We start from the raw sequence: 19,983 nt of genomic DNA, 5'->3' as shown, positions 1-19,983 counted from the left end.
AAGCCTCTCACTACCATCCTGTGCTTGTGTGCTGCAGTGGCCCTGCCCATGGTGAACAACCTGGAGCTGTTTGATATCACTCACAGCACCATGAGGGTGCGATGGAAGATCGCCGCCGGGTCTTCTGGGTACATGATCCTGTATGCCCCGCTGACCGAGGGAGACGCTGCAGACGAGAAGGAGGTGAGTAGTTTTTATTGAGTTTATGTGAGGAGAGGGAAGGAAAGCTTCTGGATTTTAGGAAGCAGACAGAATATATGGAACGCCATCACATCTGTATTTCAGCTGTATGACTGGAAGCAGGGGCCGAATGAGACAAGATCCCACTGCTGTAAAACAGAGGAGGTCAACATGTCGGATTGCCACTTAGCCCTTGCTGTGGTCTAACGTCACACACTTCGTGATTTGGATAAACTTGCATGTGAGTCTGAACAGTGTCCAGGCCTTGAAGACAGCATTGGTAGCGCTCACTCCTCCAAACCATGTTCCAGAATATCGCTTCGGGTGCACGGCGGAAAATCTAGAAAAACAAAAACTCCGGCACGCACAGGATCACGTATGACTGATCTGAACGTACGCGTTTCGCTCTGTGGCGTCTTCAGCAGACCAGTGCTGATAGGCTGGTATGCTGAAGATGGCATAGAGCCGAAGCGTACGTCCGTGACCCCACATTCTCTGCACACTGCAATTTTACTGCTCACCTGTCTCTCTAGTGTGCACGAGGTACAGTAACACTCTATTGTGAATCTTTCAAACACTCAGTGGTCATTTTAATCTCATTGAACAGTTAAACAGTAAACAGGCTAACCAGAGAGAAATGGAGCGTGACATGCGACAGCTGGAACCTCGCAGGCTTTGTTGCATTCATTTGTAACCGCTTAACATCACGATGGTGTTACTCATTTCCCTTTCCTGTTTCATGTGGAAGACGAGTGGTGGTAGTTGCAGGCAGGCAACGATGTCGAGACACCGTCAGTCAGCTGGTCTCTGCTCGACAGTGTGATTGATAGTCCTTGTCCAGAGTGAACAAGGACACTTACGCGGTACACCCTCAAAGACTACTGATGTTTTTGTGCTTTGTGCAACGAAGAGTTTGTTTTTTAGTTTCAATAAAAGGTTGTTATTATTTAAATGCAGAGCGTGACCTTACAAACACCCGGCTTCACTGCAGTTTCAGTTTTGTGCGTTTGTGTCTTTGTCCTGAAGGTTGAGCGTTACTGAAACTTAAAGACAGGCACCGTCACTGACTGCTAATTGGCATTCAGCTTCGTAAAACTGACCTGAATTCATGTCTTTGTAATTGTAATTAAGTTCCTTCAAAGTAAAGACCCTTTTCATGTGCTGGTTCTCTCATTTTTCTTTCATTCTGTGTGTTGAGCACATCGTCCTGTATGCACTTTATTATTCTCAGTGAAGGAGACGAGACAGAGGTGAGGGGATCAAACAGAGAGAAAAATGTAATTGGTAAATGTTGGCTTGCCAAGAAGAACACAATTAGAGGCACATTGTGGATTCTGCATGAAACCCAGAGCAGCCTCTCTGCTTCAGGTGTGTGTCTCCTCTCTCACGTTCTCTCTGGAGCTCGAGAAGAGCAGGGTGTTTAGATTCGACAGACTGATCTCTGAGAGAAAGGAAATAATCTGTGCAGATATTAACATTTTTCTGTCCTGTAGTTTGCAGGATAAGGATGGAAAGACCGCTCTGTATTGTGTGAACCAGTTGTGTTTCTGTGCAGTCATCGGTTACAGGACCTGCATCTTCTGTTGTCATACATCATAACTGCGTCTCAGCAGCTGCTTCATTTATTTTTTACTTTAAGCACAAAATTAAGTTATTGGTCCAAAAATGTATCTTCTATCCGACATGGGACCTTTTAATGACCAATCACAGAGCTAAGAACAGCTATCATTTCCTGTCAAAGATTAAAGGGAAGAAAAGACTAACACACTTCTTCGCCACATGAGACCGGTATCAACAGGTAACAAAACATCAAAACCAACCTGCTACACAAACACGGAAACACGCAGCTCCCTGACAGGTAGACTCAGCAGTTCACGAAGACGAGACAGACGAGGTAGAGGAGGAGAGGTGTGAAGGACGCAGCCAGCCGTCTGTATCCCTCCCCCTCCCAGCGGACCTCATTACGCCTGCCGTCACATTCGGCTTCAGGCAGAAAGCAATAAAAACAATTTAGGGAGGAATTGAGAATCAGGATGGATGCTTTCCAGTGCTGAGGATAAGCCTGGCTCTGAGGCACTCCTGTCGGAGCCTGGGCCTGGCTGCCTCCTGCTCGTATGGCTTCTACTCGCGGGCCATGTGGGGAGGCGTCTGGGCCAAATCCACAGTCGGAGCCAGTCCGGTTTGACTGAGCAGAAGGCTTTGATGCACACTGCTTCAGAGGGAACTCTTCAGAGAGCGACGGTAGGCCTCAAGACAAATTAAACCCGAAAGAGGGAGTGTACAAAGATAAAAACATCAACAGGAAGAATTAATGTCAGCGTTTTGACGCTTTGAGTGGCTTTGAAGACCCGTGTCTCTAAAACTGAGGATTCTCTGCTACATAAACAAAAGTGACAAAATTCAGAGAGTGAGACAGAAGAAGTCCTCCTCCTCGAGCCAGCGGATCATCTCTGAAACATCAACCGTTTTGAACTCTATGAGAGCGGCTCCAGCAGATACGCAGTCAGAAATTCATTTCGTCTCAGTGGCTGAATACTTCTGATGTCTGCCTCAGTAGACATTATGACTTGGTTTTTCTATAAGGAGTTGAACGTTGAAAATCGCTGTGGTGGTGCTACTTGCACAATCATCATGGCTCCAACAAGGTTTCCTTTTCATCTACATCTCAAAGATCTTTGTCTCCTGTAACTGACAGAGAGAGAGAGAGAGGAGGGATGCTGTTTATTCCAAAAAGTAAACTTCATTGCTGCAAAATATTCAAATATTACTAAAGTTATCATCATAGTTATGATTCTTGGTGTGGACCACCTTTTAACCTCAAGGTACTAAGGAGCTTAGTGTTACCGTTAGCTGTTACCGTACGAGCTACTGTTACCTGTCAGTAAGGAACAGGGCGACCTCTGCATCGCGTCGCTCTTCAGCCCCTTAAACTCGTCTGATCCCTCTTTTTATTTCAGGCTCTCTTTGAAGCTGTTTTCTCCTCATTCCTTCTCTCTGCTTCTTTAGCAGTATATACCGTTGTCAACAAAGTACGTACAGGAAATGTTCCGCAAGTTGTCGTAGCTCCTGACTGACACAACCTCTGTGTGCGCATAGAAGCTGGATGATGCTAGTTTGTGCAAAGTCACTGTGATTGGCTAGTTACGTGGAAAGCTAACCGTGATTGGTTGTTTGATTCAGACCGGACAAATGTTTTAACAAACTAAACACAAAGGGGCGGGCGCACACAGCCACAGATCAGACATCAGCTTCATTTCAATTTAATGTTGAAATGTGTTATTTTAACCAAATTCTTTTAAATAATGTTTCCTCCTGCAGCTTCATGTAAACACACGGACCTGTCAGCTGTGAGCTTCAGATCAGACTTGAGATGTGACCTCTCCAGTGAAAGATGTGTTCGGTCTCTACGTCCTTCGTTTGAAGGCAACATGTTTGGTTGTTTGAAGCATCCAGACAGAAAGCACAAAAAATAATCGGACTTGTTTTATCAGAAGCTTCAAGCTCCCTGACGGTCCCCGCATGGCCTCTGTCACCTTATTTTTTATCTGGATAAGGAGGTCTCTTATAATAAATAACTCCTTATTCAAGCTGTATGAATCAGCACTTATAATCGAGCTAACTTTGTTGCTGATGTGCACCTGCTTCGCATGAATCTTGGACATCCTAAATGGAAGGGATGCCGACAAGTAAAGATCAGATAGTTTCAGTTTTTCTGGATGTAGATTTCCCCACGTGCTTCATGTGTCGGTGAACAGGCTGAAGGACGTGTTGTTCTCTCTATCTCTGTTTTTGCAAAGTTGTGCACACATGTGTTTCATTAGCAGAGGCAGAAATCACAAGCAGAAAACAATTGAATCCCCTCTTCGCACTGCAGCAAGGCTTTGGACGATTTTTTAGCAATCCATATCTATCTATCATGCATCTATCATCGATCAAATATTTGATGTTTGCAGAAGTACAGGAAAGAGCACCATTACAGCAGCAGGGCCACATCTAAATGGCTCCTTATCCAGGCTCAGGACGTTGCATCACGCTGCATTATTCTGCCAGCCATAGTATGATGTAAATACTGTCATGCTGATGTGCTAAACAACTGTTTCATTTCGGCTCACTCATCAATAAAACAACTCGGCAACATGAGAGACTTAAATTTGGCAGCACGTTTTGAGTCGGTACCCAGATCTCGGTATAACTTTGCATCAATTATGAAGCATGACTCCTAAATTTTTGGCAGTACAGCGTATTTCTCCCAGGCTCCAAAGTGAAAACAGTTTATTAATGGGACGGGCAGAGAGGACGAGCAGATGGGCAAACATTTGTCAGCGCCTCCATTTTGCCAGATTCTTTTTTTTTTAAAGCATCCGTTTTGTTTTTGGCAGAAGGTGAAAGATGGTAAAGTTCAGGGTGTTGGGCCTTAGCGTGTTAGCAGCTGCAGAATGTGGAGGTGAATCGTCCTCTATACGTACGTACTGTAACTCTGAGAAGCCTGATGTGATGTAAGAGGCACAGACACATTCAGAAATCATTTATGTAATCGCAGCTCGATGCTCTGCTTGTCCGGACAGGACGGCGGCTTGATGGAGGGATGATGGAAGTGGAGATATGCAGAGAGAATTTAAAGGAGGAGGTGGTAACAGAAGAGATAGAGATGTCTGCCTGACACAATGAGTTCTCCTGTTGCTAAAAGCACATACCTTTCCCTCTCTGTTTGTGTGTCCAGGTGAAGGTGGCCGGCTCTGTAAACGAGGTGGAGCTGGAGGGGCTGACTCCGGCCACAGAGTACACAGTGACGGTCTACGCCATGTACGGAGAGGAGGCCAGCGACCCCATGACCAGCCAGCAGACCACATGTGAGTCCCACACACACGGAACTTAATGATCGGTCAATTCATTAATACATCCATCAATTGAGAACCTCAAACTCGTTAATATTAATTATTCCACCCTCATATGCTCCCTCTAATTGCTTAATTAATTACTTCAATTAAACAATGGTGCCGTAGTTACAGATGGTTGTGGCTAATTGGGTCAGTTTGGGAGGAGTTTCAACAGCAGCTGTTTTACAGAGTGTGATACATGGAATACACAGACCGTACCAGGTGCTGTAGGTCTGTTTGTTCTTTTTTTTTGTTTTCACGATGGAGCAGAGCATTTTATATGTCTTAAAACATGACTGGAGCTGCTCTTTAAACATGCTTACATTACTTTACATGTTAAATATTATGATTGCATCAAAGATGAGACACATCTTATGCTCTTATGATCTTACATGAGACATTCTTCGTTTAACCAGAAAACTGAGATACAATATCTCTCAAGAAATAGCAACTAATAAGTTAAAACACTTTTATTTAAGAGGTTGTTCAGACTGGGACATAAAACATCACCTAAACAGACTAAAACACAACAAACAGGAATCATGAATCATAAACTCCTGCTGCATGAATACAGGATCAAAATCAGTATAGGACTGTACGTTAGCGAGCTACACTTCTTTTACTCATTTAAGAATAATCACAACTATTTTCTAAAGATTATTTTTCTGGCCTTTTATGCCTTCATGAGAAAGAGAGAGAGAGGACAGTGGAGAGAGTCAGAAACAGGGGAGGAGAGAGTGGGGACAACACGCGGCAGACGGCCGAGGGTGGGAGGTGGGCCTCTGCACAAAGTGTGCATGATTTAGCTGCAGAGCTAAACCAGCACCCCAAAACTATTTTGAAAATGAAGATGCACTATGATTACAGATCAACTTATATTGAGTTTTTTTTGTCGCAACCCACAATAAAATTCTGTATCATCCCATCCTGAGTCCTGTCGACACCTCATCATCTGTAATTTTATACCTGCTCGGGCCCTTAGCAGTCCGATTTAATCCGCTACAGAGCCCCGAACCTTAAACCAATTCTTCATCCTCAAATAATCCTCAGAAAAAGTACAAAATATCTTTATTGGTCCTCACAAAGATAGAACAACAAGCGAGCAGACTGCAGCCTATACAGTAAACATGAATATCACTGTGTCGCTTTCATTAAACTCAGATTTAATGCCTCTTTGCTACAGGACATTCAGGTTTACTCACTGCTGTTTGATGCTCGGTAGCAAGGAAACCACACATCCCCTTAAATATCTGCTTATAAATGTATACAGAGAAATTTCTCCCAGTGAAGTTTAGGACGTTTCTAAAGATCTGGAGTGTCATGGCACTCTTTGAACCAGCAGGAAGAGGAAGCAGCTGATTTCATGAAATTAGAGCTCAGTCTGCTTGAAGCTCTTCCAATCGGTCAGATCCGCTGCTGCAGTTTCGTTGCAGAGCGTTTGCCTGCAGTTACGTGGCTTCTCTGCAGCAGCTGCAGCATGTCTTAGTCACGTCCCGGCACGTTTTCCGCCCCGACAAAACTGGCAACCGGCGATGCCAAAAACCCTTCCAGCTCCGCTCTCGGTGCTATTTCTTGCACCTCACTTTCATTTTAAAGACTTTTAAAGCCTTAGTGAGGGTACCTCCCCTCTCTGCTTATCCCACCACGCTCACTAATTAACATTTTATGAAGTCTCCTTTAAGGCCAGTGGTCTGTGGCTTTAAGTCTGTGCATGTTTATTCTTTATGATGCGTGTCAGGCTTTGAATGCAGGTCAGATTAGGACGCTGGCGGCTGTGAGAGGGAGACGGACGCTTAAAAGAAATGTGAAAAAGCACTCCTTAAAAACTACAGCGCCTTCTGACATCCAGGTGAAGGGTTCGTTGAATGTAGTGAATAATTCTATAGGGACGCATACATTGGGAAACTTTGTAGAGTTTCCTATCTCTAAACTTTTTAATTTCCCTCCTCCTCATTCCTATGCTGACCCTGGTAGACCTCCTGCAAACACAGAGGCAGTCCCTCCCTACCTTTCCTCTCTGCCTCTCTCTTCCCCCTGCAGCTTTGTCTTTATTCTGACCCCAGGTATAATTGAGGTGAGGCGATGGTGGGCACAATCAGGATCTCTTTTTTTTTAAGAAAACAGATCAGCAATTCTAGGCATAAAAGTTTCCGAGCCTCTCGGAGAAAATCAGATTCCCTGTCTGAATTGTAAAAGAGTTTGGTTAAGAGAAGTTTTAAGACCTTTGCAGAAGCTCCAGCGGAGAGAGACCGAGGCAGAGCCTGAGGGAAGAGTGATGTGAGAGTCTGTCCACTTTATAATTGAAACAGTGGAATCTAGTAGCCCTTGTTAAAATCAGTGTGAATCAAAACTCTTCTAACCTCTGACCTCTGATAGCAGCAGCCAGTGTCTTTCTCTTGAGGTTCAGCTGTTTTTGTGTTTGAATTATTGTCCATGCGGCTATTTTTAGACGAATAAGAACAAAATAACAAATACATGAACCATAAAGTCGACTCTTCCAAAGACCCGTCTTTCTACATTGCGGTTCTGCCACAGCGCTGCATCGAGGCTCTGCCGCCATGCCGCCTCTGCCATTTTACATTGGACCAAGCGACGCCGGCGCCCAGAGTATGTTTCACAGCGCTCTGCGTTGGAGAAGCAAAACTTGTGCAAGGTGCAAACAAACAGTGTGAGCTTCACATACACACACACGGCGCTGCACCGCCCTGCCGGCTACGCTGTTTACACAGACGCCGTTTCGCCTCTGTTACTTCCTCCGATGCCGGCTGAACTATCAGTGTAAAAGGGGCTACAGTGTGTTTAAGTTTCTGTTGTCAGGCAATATAGCCTTGAGAAGCTGACAGGAAGGACTGTAGGAGGGGAAAACATGATCCATTCATGATGTTAACTCTAATGAAGAAGGCAAAAAGACATGAAATGAGGCCAAGTCTTTCTTGTCTCAAAGAAAGCTGGAGAATCCACACATCCTTTGCGTCGAGATCGCTGCCGGATGTGCGTCTCCTTTACCCTCCTGGGACTGCAGCCTCCTCCAGCGGCTGCATTAGACTTTTCTGTTGTCTGTCGTTTTGATGTATAGAGCAAAAAATTCTGTCGTAATCAATGATTACCGGTCATTTTTATTCTTTAATGCAACTTTCCAAAACAGATAATCTCAATAGTATTTACTATTCTGAAGAACAGGCTTAGAATGGGCATTTATAAGGGAGGAAGCCACAGCCACAACACCACAGCAAACAGATCAATAGTTTGAACGTGCAGAGAGACCACTTTTGTGATCGTTAAGTTCTCATCATCGTGCACCCTCGGAAGAATCTGTTCAGCGTGTCTACAGATATTACAGAACATTCTGACCTCTCCTCATTCTAACGTTTCTCTCGGTCCCATCTCCTCCTCGTCTCAGTGCCGCTGACCCCAGCCAGGAACCTGCGTTTCTCAGACGTGGACCACAGCTCCGCCCGACTCGCGTGGGACCCCTCCTCAAGGAAGATCAGAGGTTACCGCATCATGTACGTCAAGACTAACGGAGTCCAGACCAACGAGGTGAGAGGATCATAAAGAGCTTTGTGCTTCAGTCCTCATTACTGACATCAGTGTGCAGAAGCAGACACAATGCTTGTGTTTGTTGTTGGTCTTTGGGGATTCTGAATCACTGCATGTTTGTTAATATCCACGCGGCTGTGCTGAGTTTGGTGCTCTCTGATGGTCCCAAACCATTGTTTAAAAACATGATGCAATCTTTGTTTTGTGTCTACAGGTGGATGTTGGCAGTGTGACCAGCTGGATGTTAAGAAACCTGACGTCCCTGACGGAGTACACAGTTGGCGTCTTTGCCCTCTACGATGAGGGACAAGCTGAGGCCGTGACTGACAGCTTCACCACAAGTACAAACTAATATCCACTGATAACATGATAGGAATACAGCTCACCGACTACAACATAATCTGTCCGGGCTTTTGTGTGTCTGTGTGCAGAGACCGTCCCAGACCCGCCGGATCTGAAGAGCAGTGACATCTCCACAGACAGCTTCAGGGTTTCATGGGAGCATCCGGCCTCTGATGTGGTGCTGTACCGACTCACCTGGACCCCAACGGATGGAGGAGACAGTGAGGAGGTGTGTGTGTTGATGTTGAGAGGGTCTAGATTACCGTATAGAAGTTGAAAAAGCTCAGGAAAGTTGCTCAAAAGTTTGAGAATCTGGTTTTTACATAGTTAAATTTTTGATTAAATGAAATGCCAACAGTATAAAATGTTTCTTAGGTTGATTTTATTTTAATTAGTTTAGCTGAAATGTTCTCCCCGGTGCGTTTAGCCGGATATTCCGGTGGGTTCGGGGTGCTGTGAAAGCAATCTCGAACTTTGGTGCGGACCAAGCAAACAAACTCTGGTCCGCCTGAAAACAGGGGTCTCGTTTGCTTTCAGGTGGTCCAGAGTTTGGTTCACTGTAGGTGAGAAAGCGATCCAAACCAAATATAGGAAGTGAACCAAAAACACAGTGCATGGTGGGTTGTTAACAGATGCTGACACTTGCAGAGGCAGCAAGATGTGTCGAGGACAGACCTGCGGGAGCGATGAGGAACTAGAAATAAATACAACAACATGGAGGTGTTCAAACTAAAGGAGGATGGAACTGATCCAACTGTGGTCGGTTAAAATAAAAACATTAAAGTCTGCGTTCGTGTTGAGTGTGATTGAGGAGTGCGCTCTTTCTGACCAATCAGAGAGCAGTTTCCTCGCTCATCAAAACTTTTGGTCCGCTGGTTAAAGCTGCCGTGTGAACACAAACCAAACTGAAGGCAAAATGCAACTTTGTAACAATTCGGTCCAAACAAACAGACTTCAGGTGTGAGAGCAGCCGAAATGAGCTGAAGACGAGCTACGAAGAGCTTCTCCTCCAGCATAAGCCTCCTGCACAATCTCTACGATGTTTGTCTTTATTCACAATAAGCTCCTGGGAGTCATGATGTCCTCATCTTGAAGAGAGCAATCTTTTTCCCCCCAGTAAAACACCACCTCAGACATAATTTGCCCTATGATTCAGCTGTTCATCATAATTCTACTCTTAGCAGCGTCAAACAGTAACAACCAACACTGACCTGACCAGGTCGAGGTCTTTACCTTCAGCAATGCAAACATGTATTACAGTCTTGTGTCTCGTTAACTTATGAATAGAAATAAAAAGCTACATGTTCTCTTCTATCTGATAAACTCAGACGATCCGATTAAGATAGAAACTGAAGCAGAGGTGTATTTAATAAGATGAGTCAACTCTCTTTTATCTGCTGGCTTTTGTCCGTTTATTCTTCCCCTCTCTCTATTCCTTCTAAATATACAGGTGTGCTCAGTTTCCTGCTGTGCTCGATTAAAGGACGTAACTCTTAATTTGTCTTCGCCTCTATAATAACATGTCTCCTGCTTCTGTTGGCTTTTCCTCTTCTGTAAACATCAGATTTTTGTTCGTCAGTATCAGCTGCTCGTCTGACACAGATCTGTTCTGCTTCAGGTTCTGGTGAACGGAAACATCAACACCTACCTGATCAAAGGACTGACACACCTCACGGAGTACGAAGTCCTCCTCGCTGCGATCTACAATAACGAGGTGGAGAGCGAAGAGGTGATCCTCGTAGAGTCCACCGGTAATTAAATCTTACTACAAGCTGGATTTATGAATGAGTCCTGGTCCTGCAGCTGCCCTCGTGTTGACATTTCTTCTCCTGAATGACTGAAGCTGTAGTTTGGTGCTTTTTTGCCGACTGTTTGTCACAGAGCCAAAGTGTGATCACAGATTTTCTGCTCTCGTGTTGTTGAACCAGTCAGAGGACGGCCATGTGTTTGAACTGACTGAAGACTGAAGCTAGCAGCACAGCATCGTCTAGACTTGCTTTTACCAATAAAATATTTTTCTTTATTCTTCAGTTGAAAGAACAACCACCGTTGCTACGACAACCACCGTCACAGCAGGTAAATATTTCATTCCAGCTGTTGTGATGAATTTTGTATCCTTTCCTCTTTCCTTTCCTCTTTCCTTGGCCCTGTTTTTCACCCTTAGACCTTCTCTGGATCACAAAATGATGCTGTCATTTTGCCAGGTTTGCTCTTCTACACTGAACCAAAAAAGTTCCACCGTATCGATGCCCTACAGTGTGACTGCAGAGCACAGCAGAGAGGTGTGATGTCCGTGACCTGTAACTCGACAGTGTCTGTGTTCAGCGGGACGTTTAACTTTGTAACCAATAATTATGGTCCTCCGAATTCTCCTTCTGCTGGTCTTCTTTTCCTGTCCCTTCTCTTCCTCCTCCTCCTCCTTCTTCTTCTTCTCATCTCCTTCATCTCTTTCTTCTTCTTCCTCCCTTTCTCCTTCATCTTCTCCTTCTCCTTGTTCCCTTCTTCTTCCTCTTCATCTTATTCTCCTTCTCAGCCTTCTTCTTCTTCCTCTCCTTCTTCATCCTTTCTTTCTTTCTTCTTATTCTCATTTTCCTTCTCCTTCTCTTCCTCCTCCTCCTCCTTCTTCTCATCTCCTTCATCTCTTTCTTCTTCTTCTTCCCTTTCTCCTTCATCTTCTCCTTCTCCTTGTTCCCTTCTTCTTCTTCTTCCTCTTCATCTTATTCTCCTTCTCAGCCTTCTTCTTCTTCCTCTCCTTCTTCTCCTTCTTCTCCTCCTCCTTCTTCATCCTTTCCTTCTACATCTTCTCGTCCTTATTCTCATTTTCCTTCTCCTTCTTCTCCTCCCACTCCTCCTCCCTCTTCTTCTTCTCCTTCTTCTTGTTCTTTTTCTCCTCCTCCTCCTCCTTCTCCCTCTCCCTCTCTTCCTCCTCTCTCTTCTTCTTCTCCTTCTCCTCCATCTTCTTCTCCTGCTTCTTCTTGTTCTTCTTCTCCCTTTCTTCCTCCTCGTCCTCCTTCTTCTTCTCCTGCTTCTTCTCGTCCTTCTTGTTCTTCTCTACCTCCTCCTTCTTCTTGTTGTTTTTCTCCTTCGCATTCTCTTTCTTCGTCCTCCTCTTCTCCTCCTCGTTCTTTTTTACTTTCTTGTTGTTTTTCATGTTTTCCTGTTCCTCCTCTCCTCCGCCTTTTTTCCCTTCTCCTTTTTCTTGTTGTTTTTCATGTTTTCCCGTTCCTCCTCTCCTTCTCCGCCTTTTTTCCCTTCTTCTTTTCTTGTTGTTTTTCATGTTTTCCCGTTCCTCCTCTCCTTCTCCTCCTTCATAATTTTGCAGTTTATAAAAAAGGTTTAAAGAACTTGTATTTCTTATGAATCTTTTATTTCTTGCACCTTCCGCTCAGGAAACATCAGAGTTGAATATTTCATGTTCTCCGGCTGTTTGACTGAAAGTCTGAAATCTTTCCGAAGCCTTTATCGATGTCGTGTCATCCTTCATGGAAGTTGTCTGATATGTTTTTACCACACAGACTTTCTGTGGGAAAGTTGTTCTATTGAAAATGCAGCGATGAGTAAATGAAATGCCAGAAGCATGACATCCTGATATGATCGCTGCGCCTGATATGAACTGAAAACCTCAGACTGCGACAGCGTCGTGCTTCAGTGAGTTGATGCTGATGCTGAAGTCGGTGACCTGCAGTGTGGTTTTTACCCTCTCTGATTTTCCAGCTCCGCGTTTCGGGGTGAGGAACCTGAGGATCGATGAGGAGACCACCTTCAGTTTGCGGGTGGCCTGGCAGCCTGTCGACTCGAGGAATGTCCGACATTATCGCCTGAACTACATCAGCGCCCGCGGGGACCGAGCCGAGGAGACGGTGAGCCGAGAGAGTTTTATTTCTGCTTTCATCAGCTTCATATCTTTAGACTGAAACACGTGTGGATGGTCTGCACACGCTCAGTTCAGACTTTTGGAATTAAAGTGGGAATGAGGTAGGTGACATGAATGGATGAAACTCCTTTCTTCTTCTTTTTCTTTGGTGTTTTGTGTTGTTAGAAATCTCTCTTTTGGATTTGAATTTTGTTGGCCGATATTTTGGTTTATTGATATTTTCTTATTACTGATGTTTATGAGCACAGCTGATTTGGGACATGCTGACACAATCCATCAAGAGCTTTAGGAGTAAGGCTTTGATAGTCTTTGATAAACTTGGGCTTGTATGTGTCATTTTAGTCACACGCTTAATTACAGATGCAATTGGACCGACCCATCTGACGTTTCTGAATCATCTATAATCTTTCTCATCCAGTGATCTGTATGTTTATTATCCTCCAAACACTCTTTGTTCCTCCATCGCAGAGTTAAATACATCTGTCGCACTTTAATCTCGTCATTGCTCTGATCTCTGTGATTTATTGTCAAAAGGAACAAACTGAATTTATGGATCTGCAGACACAAAGTGGATTACGATGCTAATTTGAGACGTTTCTTTGGGTGTTTTGTCTAAAGCGCCGTCAATACACCTGCTTTCACATCCACAGGCGCTCATTAAATACCTAACTGAAAAGATTCAGTACAAGTTGGGATCAATGGTGGAAATAATGGTGTGATAACTGTAGTAAGTGGAGTTTGGAGTTGAGGTCAATGAGAGTCGGATTAAACAAACAGAAGAACGTGTCGACTTAAACAAAGCCGAACCTTCGACGTGTCAATAATCAGAGAGGAAGAACGGGGATACAAAGAGGGTGTTGTGGCAGTCAATGGCGGGCCGTCAGAGTAGAGTGTGGAGGAAGAGGAGGATAATGATGATGAAAACTGTGGCAGATCTTCAAAGACTTTGTTTCAGGAGAGAGAGAGAGAGAGAGAGAGAGAGAGAGAGAGAGAGAGAGAGAGAGAGAGAGAGAGAGAGAGAGAGAGAGAGAGAGAGAGAGAGAGAGAGAGAGAGAGAGAGAGAGAGAGAGAGAGAGAGAGAGAGAGAGAGAGAGAGAGAGAGAGAGAGAGAGAGAGAGAGAGAGAGAGAGAGAGAGAGAGAGAGAGAGAATGGCAGGTCTTCACACTAATGAGCCACAACAGACAGAGAGCGATGAGAGAGGCAAACACTGACGCAATAACCTGCAGTTTTATCACAGAGGAAATTTACTATGTGTGTGTAGACGTTTGAGTGTGAACCTGTCTGACAGATAGATGTTGATGTGATGTCCCGTAGTGCCACAATTAAAGTTGAGATTTTTTTTAAGCCCAGAGTTAAAAATCTCCTTAAAGGTATAATAAGGAGGATTTTATTTTATTTTGTACCACCGACCTGTCCAACAGAAAGAAGGCCAGCTCTGCATCGCTCTTTCACCATGTTAGCCCGTCTGAATGTGGCCCAGTTGCTCATTTTAACCACGCCCACACTCACCTGTACGCTGTGATTGGCTCAGAGAACCACAACAGCAAAAAGAAACCTCCCCTGCAGAGCAAAACAACAGAACAGATGCAGAGGGAGTGTCTCACAAGGGTCTGCTCACACACTCACCAACACACATTTATAGAGGTCCAGAAGTGATGATTTATATTATATTATATTTGGAAAATCCTGCTTATTAAATGTCAGTTTCCAAATTCTGGATATTTCAGTAAAAATCTGTTTCTGAAATGTTTTTGCCTCCTTCAGATCTTGGTGAGTTTGTAGCGGCCGTTTGAGTTAGTATTCGGAGCTGGAGCGTATCTGTCCTGTTGCCTTTTGTCCGTTTTTATCATTCAACTAATGATGCTAAATACTTCTCTTTATACAGAAACGTATCCTCATGCATCTGTTCGTCTGTGTTCCAAAAGGTGCGCACAATATCTTTGTGCCAAACACACACATCTTTTTCCAAACATGTTTCAACACATCCTTATGAAATTGCTTCGAGGTATGGTATGTTCATCCTTAATGGTTCCCCTCTGCGTCTGTTGCAGGGGACCCTCTAGCTGTTTGGTGTGTTTAAGGGACTCTTTGGCAAACGTTTGAATATAATTGTCTTGTTCAGCGTACGCTTCAGCGATGCTTTCAAGGTATTTTTTGCGACTCTTTCCCTTCAGAGATGGTTGTACAACACATATATTATGGGATGTCACGCCCTTGTGTGCCTGACTGAAGACACCTCTATTCATACCTTTGTGCAGATGATCTGTGGTGACATGTAAACACCCCTCACCACTGTTCTTATGCTCTTCACCTCGCTAAGAACACCTCCACCCAGTTGGGCTAGCTAGCTTACTGCACTGCCATCATTTCACGCCCCCGCCTCCCCAAGCGGACTTTATCACTTCCCAAATGCTGTGTGGCCCGAGAAGTCTGTCTGAGCTGCTGTGGATGCACTGAAATTGGCCCATGATTTGGGTTGTGTCCAAACTATAGTGCACTCATAAACCAGTGAATGAGAAGAACCTGCTGACACGTTCACATGCAGTGGTAAATGGAGTACGCTTATACAGCGCCCTTCTAATCTTCCGACCACCCAAAGCACTTTACACTGCTGCCATTTTCACCCCTTTACGCACACATTGATACACGGATGATGGCCATCCTGCCCATTAGGATCTAATCTAACTCACTCACACACCTATGGCTCTGCCTTCAGGGTTTATATGGGGCTCAGTATCTTTATCTATCAGTAGATTTCCAAGGAAGCTTTGAAATGCAGGCTAGATAAGCTGGGGATTGGACCACTGATCTTCCAGTGAGTGGTTGACCCAGCGCTCCCTCTGAGTCACAGCCGCCCCTTGGTAACGACGACTGCCGCCGACTTGACATCACGACGCTCTGTTCGAGCTCTGGAAAAGAAGTCAAATCAAAACATCCCAAACTGACACTTCAAATGTTTGTGCAGTCGGGTTAACAGGTCACATATCTCCAAAACTATTTCTGTCAGGTGTCTGCTGATGGTTGTGAGTTTGCAGAGTAGTGCGCTGCCGTGTGTCTGCAGGTGACTCTGGCCGCAGGTCCCACATCAGCCTTTTCATCCCCACAATAAAGAGCCGCCAGCTGCCTGCACCAGCGGCTTGTTAAATGAGATCTCTTATCAAAGTGCGAACAGCTGTGGACTCTGTTTGGCAATCCGGTCAGGTTATGAATCACCAAGTGCTGCACTCAATAGCCAACATTTAGATGTGTATCTGCTGGGGGAGAAAAAAACTGGCAGGCTTCCTCTGCTGCCGTATTCAGAGTAAGTTTCACTCCGTGGTTTGTGTCTGCCAAGAGAGAGACTGCACACCACCATTACAACAAGAAACTCATTTACATGTGATTGATTTCCTGATGGCAGCTATCCCGCTTTATGTTCACTGGTGGAATCTTAACTGCTACTTATCTTTACTGTACACAAGTGTAGATGGAGGGTTGTTCAGTAATTGTTTCCGATGTAATGTAATCGCAGATTTCATGCAGGAATTTTATGCACAGTGGTTTGAAAACAATTTAAAACAAATCTGTCTCGCTCCTCTTGACTACCTGGGACCTTTGACCCCTTAGGAAAGGAAAACACTCATCCCATATAAATGTTTAAGCCTGCATTAGTTGATGCAAGTGTTTTACCTCACTGAAAGCTCTGGCAAAGTCCCTCTTTTGGCCTTGGATGCAGAAATGGGATGCAACATTAATCCAAAATTGTCAGATCCAAAACCGCGATGGACAGGGTCGTGTTGCATCGTCTCCTCTTACATGATATAAGTGAAGTACGCTTCCCCTGAATGATCAATCTGGAGTTTGTCTGCACAAAAGTTTGTGATTCGTTTCTTTGCTGCTTTTATCTCTGAAACGTCCTGATTTGTGTCGACAGCGTCGCTGCCAGGTAACTTTGCTGGGCTGGATTAAAATCAGTTCTCCTGAGGAAGCACCTGTCGCTGTCATTGCTTCTCCCTAAAATATGAACACACTGTGTGGAAGGTAACTGGTCTTAATTCAGTGGTACAGAGAATATATTCAAAGTGAGGCAGCATGAAAGATGAGAGTCAGACTTTGTTTAGCAGGGGGAAAGTCAATGGTAAACAGTCCTTAGACTCGTGTAAGCAGTGCAAGCCATGAGTAGACTGAAGTTCATTGGTTGGACACAAACACTCCAGTAGGATGATGGTGTCGCTCTGTGTCTGCTACACTAACTAAACTGGTTGTTTGTATCATGGAGGTGATGATAAGTCAGGGCCGTACTTAGCACCTTGTTTTTGACTTATTCTGCCTCCTAAAGGTCAAAAAGGTTACTGCGGCTTTAAAGCACATTACTTATTACCTTTGTCTCCGAGTTGAGAAGTTCTCCACCCTCGGCTCTCTCCAAGCTTATGAATATACAAGTTAATGGTTGTGCCCGTTCAGATGGCTCTGTCACTCTTTTAACAGATGTCAGTATCTCCGCTGTAGCCGTGGGCCGACTCGACTCTGCAGCCATCTGTCCGCAGACAGCTGTGATGCTCAGAGAAGCTCCATTATTTCCCTGTGCTGCTTCATTCAGTGTCCAATAAACCAAAGCTGCCGGCCATCAAGTGCAATTCCACCGTGTGTAAACAGAGCTTCGGCTATTTTTGATGGGCAGCAAATTGTTGTTTCAGGAGGTAAAGACGGAGTCAAGAGATGATTAAAAAGTTTTTACTTTTCTGCAGCTTCACAACTTCGGCAAAGAGTCATATCTCTGTCTTTAAGGTTCATGTTGTTCTTCATACCATCTGCACATCATTACGTGTGGAGGGATATGATTCACTAGTATTTTATTCATAAGGTCAAAGTGTTCGAGCTTAGCCACTCATTCTGAGTCTTTAAGATTCAAAGGAAAATATAATGTTGACTGCATCAAACCAAGAAGAACAAGTACAAATCAGAGCAGCCAAATCGTACTGTTTTATGTATTTAGATTTAAAGAAGTCGAGAATGAATCCGGACCTTTGGGGAAAGTAGGTACAGCAGAATAATGTCAGCTAACTAAAATGAGGGGGGACCTTAACTTCATTTCGTTTTAGCTGCCCGTGAGCATTTTATAGCAGCGTCCACCTTTATGCAAGAATGCAAGATGCCTCTCCAAAATCAGTCAGGGTTCGTGGTTTGGGAAAACATTAAACGTCAACATTAAGGGCCTGGGTGAAATAGCTTTCTGGCAGAATGTGGTCCACACTCCAAAGGTCAGCCATCCCTAATGTGCGAGTGTGTGTGTGTGTTATCTGTTAATGCTAACCCCTTGCAGATCTGCCAAGCCATGCAAAACTAACCTGTAACTCCGGTCAAGATCAACAGTCTTCCTTTCAGGTCCTGCCTGCAGGGTGTGTGGACAGAGCTGAATCCTTGTGCATGGAGAGTCCAGCCTGAGCAGAAAGATCCTGGTTTTCCCTGTTGAGTAAGCAGGGTCTTGTTTGGTCTGAAGTCTGAGTTTCATTCTCAACATCCCTTTTTGTAACCGTCGGCGACCAGGATGCTTATCTTGAAATAGGTTAAATAGATAGATTTCCTGTGTCTTCTTTAGGTTAGTTACACTTGGTATTAAAAGTTAACCTTTGGTCGTCCTTTTTGGAAAGGCTTTTGTTGGGCTGCAGGTCTGTGCACTTTAGTCATGTTACTCACTAGTTGTCACCTTAAACTGACTCCCCTCACCTGTGCACCTGACTGCAAACACTGAAGCTCCAGCAACGTCTCAGGGGGATCGGACTTAATATTCTGGGCCTGCACGGAGCCTCTGTTGAAAACGAGATTGGGTTTCAGAGTCCTATAAATACTTCATGAAACCATGTTTGCATTGACAAAGTGGAGTAAAGGAGTGTAGCTTGAGGTGGCTCCTTCCAACTGTGTGGCTCGCTGGCAGTTTAGAGACTTGCTGCCTTTTTCATCAGACGGGGCTGAAATTGATTTGTCAAGGCCCGCAGTGTTTGTCCGGCTGACACGTCGGAGAAAGTGTATTTTTTTTGGGTGGGGGGGGAGGAGAGCGTTTGCGGATGGAGCCAGGCTAGACTGTACATGCTCAGAATGCAAACAGACAGACAGACAGGAAGACTGAGGTGGAGAGAGACGGAGGAATGGAAAAACTGAGGATGTAACGTACGCAGAGTTCTGCTTCTTATAACAAAACAACTCCACACACAACAAATACAAGTGTGATCACACATATGGACCCGCTTCACATCCATATTTACAGATGCATTAAACCACTGAAACAGATGTGTCACATTGATCAGCAGTTTGTGAATCTGGTACAGACGTGCATCTCCTTTTTTCAGGTCAGATTTTTAATGCATTTCCATTGAAGGAATGTTTCCTGCCTGCAACACAAAAGCCTTTTCATGTCCAAAACAATCACATGATTAGGTTTGGAATGAAGAACCTGGTACATGAAGGGAACCGTAAAAGAAGGAAGTAAAGCTGTGATACGTTTGTGATGTTAAACACTTCAGTGTTGGTCTCACAGACGTCTTGAACTCTTGGGCGAAAGTCTTCTGTTAGTTTGACCCGTCCTTCGCCCCGGCCGCAGACTCTGCGGCTCCACAGACTCTGAAACGTTCCTGCTGAAGGCGCAGCGTACACTCCAGAGTAAGAAGTTTGTGCTGCCTGACGTGAAACAGGGGAATTCTTCAGTAGAAGTTTGTTCTGTTGTGTTCACTGAGGAGTCTCTCCCTTTAATATCTCCATTAGCTGCTACGTAATGAGTTAATGAGATAACATACTCTGAATTGTTTAATTGACTGTTTTTGCCAAAATAGAAATTGCCATCGAATTATTTTCTTTTTGGACACATTTTCAATTTCCAGAAAAATGACTACCTCCCCATTATGGGTGGGAGTCACAGGGTAACTCAGGATATGATGCGATACAATAGGTGATGCGTGGCCCATGATAACTATAATATCACGATGCAGCGATTCTGCGATAATTCATTTATTGCAAGACAATCAAATAATGATGCATCACGATATCTGATTAACTGAAGAACACAAAATGCCCCTAAAAAGGCAAAGCGCATGATTCATGTATTTATTCTCTGCAAATTGGTGTCAGTGTCACAGAATGTGACACAAACTGAGATGTTCCTGTTTTCAGTCGGTCAATTAAATTCACAGAACCAT

At 44.4% G+C, this 19,983-nt stretch overlaps 1 protein-coding gene across 1 annotated transcript in view; it reads left to right on the top strand.

The window, feature by feature from the left end:
* The window catches only part of LOC138608514 (collagen alpha-1(XIV) chain-like), a 141,662-nt gene that overhangs the window by 57,056 nt on the left and 64,623 nt on the right, over positions 1–19,983 (top strand). Inside the window, exons 11-18 of the mRNA XM_069681116.1 lie at positions 38–183; positions 4,901–5,030; positions 8,458–8,597; positions 8,812–8,938; positions 9,029–9,168; positions 10,558–10,690; positions 10,971–11,015; positions 12,654–12,799. Coding sequence (XP_069537217.1) covers positions 38–183; positions 4,901–5,030; positions 8,458–8,597; positions 8,812–8,938; positions 9,029–9,168; positions 10,558–10,690; positions 10,971–11,015; positions 12,654–12,799 — 1,007 coding nt within the window. The remainder of the gene's footprint in view (positions 1–37; positions 184–4,900; positions 5,031–8,457; positions 8,598–8,811; positions 8,939–9,028; positions 9,169–10,557; positions 10,691–10,970; positions 11,016–12,653; positions 12,800–19,983) is intronic.

This window comes from Semicossyphus pulcher, unplaced genomic scaffold (genome assembly GCF_022749685.1).
Source record: "Semicossyphus pulcher isolate SPU_LCO1_2020_fin unplaced genomic scaffold, fSemPul1.0.p SCAF_5, whole genome shotgun sequence".
Classification (NCBI taxonomy): Eukaryota; Metazoa; Chordata; class Actinopteri; order Labriformes; family Labridae; genus Semicossyphus; species Semicossyphus pulcher.
The sequence above is the reverse complement of the archived record's forward strand: the minus strand, read 5'-3'. Positions and strand labels throughout refer to the sequence as shown.